Below are 5,748 nucleotides of genomic sequence, written 5' to 3' on the forward strand. Positions count from 1 at the left end.
AGCAGATCACTTGGATCACAATGATTGGACATGCTCATTAGACCGCTAGTCAATACCAATCAATACCAGAGCTCTGGGCCTTGCTCCGTGATTGCTTCTCTCTCCTAAATTATTCTCCCTTTCTCTATCCCCTCACTCTGGTCCTTCTGTCTCATTCACGTACATATACTCAAAATATCTAAATTTCTGATCATTTTTCATTTCCACACATATCCTCTTTGATATTTCTTTCAGTCCTAACTCCACCGTTCGTGTCAGACATGCTTAGGTCTCTCTGGTCTCAGAAAACCCAGCTGACAGGGACCCACTGGTGCTCTGTGTTTAGTCTCTCCAGCGCCCCCTTCAGGCTGCGGTATGCTCCCTCCAGATTGTCATTGACAATGGTGAGGTCAAAGTAATGACCATAAGCCCTCTGAATCCTCTCGCTCTCATCCACCGTCCTCTTCAGCTCTGAGTCCTGAGGACAAGAGACAGAGACAGACAGAGACAGAGACAGAGACAGACAGAGAGAGAGAGAGAGAGAGAGAGAGAGAGACTGAGGAGTGATTTCCCACATAGACAAAATACACTGAACTAGAAACAAACATGAATGACCTTGTTCAAGCCACAGAGATGAAAACAACACTACACAAATCCCATATCCAAAAACACATGTAAAAAAAAATCCTCCCAGAGCACATACCAGAATAGCTTCCATCCATTTTATACAGCATTTCTCAGAGACAGTTTTACATTTCTCCTCATTCATTACTATAAACTCCCTCTTTCCCCTCTCAGCAGTCCCGTTTGTTACCAGTTCAGGAGAAGAAAATTACCGTGAGTTGCTTGGTGACAATGCCAGCCTCAATGGCAGATCTGTTCATGTCTTTGAGAACCTCAAAATCAGGAGCCTCTATAAACACCACGTAGGGCAGAAACTCTGACGTCCGCAAAACCTTCAGCGCCTGAGTAAGACAGAGATGATATCTATACATATCAATACGTAGTTAATCCAGGATCGAAATTGTTAGTCAACAGTGTAAAGTCAGTGCCCTTCTCAAAACGCGACATTCTAACGCTACACATTCCAAACATCTGTACAATATTTATGACCAGCCAAATTAAGTTACTGCTCAATTTTACGACCTCTACGACCTTAACGTCGCGGCGTTACTCTGTCCACAGAGAATAAAACTTACTGATGAAACATTAACACAATACTATACACTGCTTCTGTAACTTAAATCAGGTTAAATGACAGTGAGTCATCATCACATCATTCTTCTCTCTCTGGGAGGGTCTGTACCTGTGGGTTGACATCCAGGATGCAGATCTTGCCAGAGTCCATCACCTCATGGATGGAGTTGATCTTGGTCCCGTACAGATTACCGTCATATTCACCGTGCTCCAGAAAGCGGCCGCTCTTAATGTCAGCCTCCATCTCACTGCGGGACATGAACAGGTACATCTGGCCCTCTTTTTCATCCACCTTAGGTTTCCGTGACGTGTCTATGAAAGGTTAAATAAAACCTCAAAAATGCACTGGGGTTTAAGGTACACAGAGACCAATCAGGATATGACATCTTATGCGTTTGAGAATTTCTGCTGGATGGATAACTGGATGGATAACTGTCTGTACGCTTCATGGGAATCACATTTTATTTTAATTTGTTCTTTTTCTCTTTTAGCTTTTTGAAGCAACATTTTAAAATAGCACACATGACCACTGAGGGTATGAGAAGTGAGTCAGTTTCAGGAGATTATATCATAAGGTATTATTAAGTATTATTAAGGGGGAGTACTTGAGGATAAGGGATCAATAAAAGCAGTACTGAACTAACTACTGAATGAGTGAGTGAAGAATCATTACTAACATGGAGTGGTGGTTCCGTAGCGCTGTGGGTCAGACACTAGTAATTTGTTTTTCAGACTGCGCCGGCCCACCCCCTGAGCACCAATCAGAACCAGCGTCTTCCTCCTGAAGGGGGGAACCTTTGCCACTTCCTCATAGATACGCAACTCATGCCGATCAAACTCTGGGAAGGAGAAACATCACAAGGTTCATTCAAGTTTGCTGACGGGATCAGTCTTTAATAATAGGTCTCATGTCTGGGTTTGTATGTTTTGACAAGAATAAAGCGCACCAACTGGAGTTACTGCTAATTTACACTGAAATAAAATCATCTGTAGTAAATGCATACAGCAGTGGGTTCTGGTACACAGACTGCCATTACCTGCGTTCTTGGTTGTTAGATACATCATTTTCTTCTTTTTCTTGCCGCCCATGCCTGCACACAGAGGGCCTATACACATCAGCACACAAGCAGAGAACTAATGTAAATGTAAACACGTCACGGTTACAACTGTGTTGTCTTGTTTATTTCACATCCATATGAATGTGTGAAGTCTCCATGAGCACTGGCTGTCTGACAGTTTTCCCTTTTCAAAGATAATCCCTCCATTAAAGTTATCTTCCACTAGAGGGCAATGTTTTTGTTTTAGTCACAGTTACATCACACGTTGGTTGTTGCCGTGCTGAGTGCGGATTCAGTCTAGACAGAGCAATCTCTCTCAGTCACAGGAGATACAAAAGGGATTAAAAGAGCAATATTTATGGTATAAATACAATGCAGATAAGATACTATCTGATGTCTGTATATACACACAGCAGTCTCAGCATTTGGTCTTCAGGATTAGTTATTTGTGGTACCAGGTGAAGTTAAGTTACACCAACACCTAGAGACTCACAAAAGTAAAAGATTCTTTTAGCAGTGCAAATTGTTTTCAATTGTTAAGCTATAATCAGTATAACTGATCACTATCCTCATTTCATGTGCCTGTCTTTGTCTTTTATGCTTACACACACACACACACACACACACACACACACACATATGCACACACATAGACTCATACACTGCAATTCTGAAAATACCCACCCTCTTCATCCCAACCGCCACTCACGCACTTTCTAATCAGATGCTGAGAGAGCCCTTGGGGACGTGTGTGTCGCTAAGAAGGAGAAGGTCAGACGCATCTCATTTGACTCACCACCTGTGCTTGAGTGTCTTTGGGGGTGTGTGTGTGCATGCGTGCGTGTGTGCGTGTGTGTGTGTGTGCGCTTAAACTGTTTCATATTCTGTGCATTTTAAACGGCTTTCATAGTCAGCAGACTGAACACATTTCGCTGAGTCATCTTTAGGACTCGTGACGCTTATAGCCATACAAGCCACACTCATATCCTTTCTCAAAGTCATAAATGATAAGTCATCTATCTGACAATCAAATCCTGTTTTGAAAACACAACGCTCAGTTCAGTTTTATTTGTGTGGTCTTAATGATCAAAGACGGTCATGAAGGACTGCAACAGAGAGAGCATGCTGCTTCACACACAGCTAGATTGATGTTTCTTACCTGTCGTGGCAAATTCCAGGTCTCTTTTGACGAAAGCTTTCCTCTTCTCCTCCAGTAGCTGGCTGGGGATGAGTCCTGCACTGCCTCCCTCTAGGTGACATGCCTGCAGAGGGGTACTTAATCAGGGTACAGGCATCTACCACCAGCCTTCATAGAAAACCAGTGCCACCAAGTCGCCCATGTGACTAACCCTCCCCTTAACAAACGCAGACACATGCGTATGCACGACCCAACCCCCACCCCCAGTCCACACACACACCTGCCACCAGTTGAGGTCTTCCTGGTTGAATATCTGCAGGATATCACCACTGCTGAACTTAAGGCCAGCCTCTTTGCAAGGAATCAAGTTGTCATGGGTTGGGTCATAGTCAAAATGACACTTCACAAAGGCCTGAAGAGAAAGGCAAGCACAGACACAGACTGGCTTATTACTAACCATTATATATCTCAGACTCTCTCTCTCTCTCTCACACACACACACACACACACTCTACATTCATTACATGCCAAAGGGAGAAAGGGAGAGCAGAAAGCAGGAACAGGGTTGAAGCCTGAGAATACATGGAGGGAGAGCTGGTAAAAGAGGGACTGGAGTGTCCATTAATCACATATATCAACCAAATCAACAGAGCATCTCTCCTCACTTCTTTTAAGCCCACTGTGGATACAATCATACCATTATAACCCTTTGATCACAGTACGATTCCTGTAGATGTATAGGTGTGGAACATCTATTCACAGCTAATCAGTATATGGAGAGCTACATCGAGAGCAGTGTTAGCAAAGAGAGCAGCTCCACATCTCTTTGTAAGAAAAAAAAGGATCTTTAAAAAAAAAAACCTATACACTACATTCCCTACCAGCCTCCCTGCTGTTAGCCCGTTTCTCAAACCACTCGATTCATTCATCGCTGCTTTTTTGACTCATCAGTCTCAAATCTTTCAATTTTCACCTCAGCACTTCTGACGCTGGGGACAGAAAAGCAGTCATCCCCTTGTATTCCCAGATCTAAGTCAGATTGACGGGGGGGGGAGCAAAAGGGGACAGTAAAGAGTTGATATCTGGTTGCCATAGGAACCTAGCCCCCCTGCGGTATACTGGAATGTTGCTGGGAAGCAGCGGAGCGTAAACGAATACAAAATAACCCGATGCCAACTAAAGCACACAGAGTCCTAAGTGCTCAAATACACACGAGCATACAGCTGACAATGCAAACACACACACATACAGCACGTGCAACCAACGTACGCCTCTCTCGGTCCGACCTTCCATCTATATTGGCAACGGGCGTCGTGAGTCGTTGGCAGGCGGCATGCGCAGGAAGCTGTCTCTTTGGTTCCTATTCATCTCAGGATTACAAGAAGACTGGCACAGGCAGACACAGATGGGGCACTCGACGCATGAAGCCATATGGGCATTTTTTTTGCATGCGATGCCTTTTTTTTTTTTTTTTTCCACACAACCCAGTCATGTCCTAAATTTCACTGCGAACAACCTCTGAAAGAATTTCCACTGAGTTCTCCCTACAGCCGAAAAACACACCGAAGCTATACTTTCAAGTACACAGCCAAGGATGACAGAAAACCCCATGATACAGTGGATACCCAACAAAGGGGTATTTAGACGGGCCCGTGCCCACTTCAGACAGCCTGATGTGGATCAGAGAGGCTGTTTTGGCACGACTCACTAGCCTGCCAGCAGACGTTGCCTTAGAGACATCCAGCATCCTTTGCCTTGGGTATAGGAGTCCAGACGTTCCTCTGGGCGTTTGTTTCCAGGAAGGCCCGTTACCAACCAGTGATGACATTTCTCAGAATCCAGCCTCTGTTTTATCTCCATTATGTCAGCCTCGAGAATATTCCGGGGCAGAACACCAGCTTAATGAATGGGATGCAACCACACGGACAAGGGCGTAATCATATTTACATTTAAGATGTGTATTAGCAGCAGGAATCTTCTGTTAGCAAACAGGTATAAACTCTAAAGATTGATGCCAACATCCCTGTCTTTCGTTTTCTTTGGCTGCCGCAGACCATAGATTAAGTGGTATGACAGCTTTATTAAGGGTTTTCTCTCTCAGATCAGGGCCAAATTCTCTGGCTTCAAAAAACCCTGCAATTACCAATTGTGGGATTATTACTTTTTCATCGACAGCTACAGCACCCATGGAGAAAACATGAAGGGCATACAAAGCAGCCCTCTCCCTCTCCCTCTCCCTCTCTTACCCTCTCTCTCTTTGCTTCTCTCTCCCTCTTACTTTCTCTCTCTTTCTCCCTGCTACAAATTTGGTGGTTTATGTTATATATACTGCCCATCAACTGAGTGGGAAGTGTGTGTTAGTGTGTTAGCCTTCAG

The 5,748-nt window shown here is 44.2% G+C and overlaps 1 protein-coding gene across 2 annotated transcripts in view; it reads right to left on the reverse strand.

The window, feature by feature from the left end:
* Nucleotides 1–248: 248 nt before the first annotated feature.
* Nucleotides 249–5,748, reverse strand: part of mpp2b (MAGUK p55 scaffold protein 2b) — a 21,451-nt gene continuing 15,951 nt past the window's right edge. For both annotated transcript variants that reach the window (XM_030774334.1, XM_030774333.1), the window contains exons 6-12: nt 3,653–3,784; nt 3,394–3,496; nt 2,214–2,282; nt 1,854–2,015; nt 1,286–1,488; nt 816–944; nt 249–457 (exon numbers count right to left, since the gene is read on the reverse strand). In XM_030774334.1, the coding sequence (XP_030630194.1) occupies nt 281–457; nt 816–944; nt 1,286–1,488; nt 1,854–2,015; nt 2,214–2,282; nt 3,394–3,496; nt 3,653–3,784 (975 nt within the window). In that variant the 3' untranslated portion in view covers nt 249–280. The remainder of the gene's footprint in view (nt 458–815; nt 945–1,285; nt 1,489–1,853; nt 2,016–2,213; nt 2,283–3,393; nt 3,497–3,652; nt 3,785–5,748) is intronic.

Source organism: Chanos chanos, chromosome 5 (assembly GCF_902362185.1).
Source record: "Chanos chanos chromosome 5, fChaCha1.1, whole genome shotgun sequence".
Taxonomy (NCBI): Eukaryota; Metazoa; Chordata; class Actinopteri; order Gonorynchiformes; family Chanidae; genus Chanos; species Chanos chanos.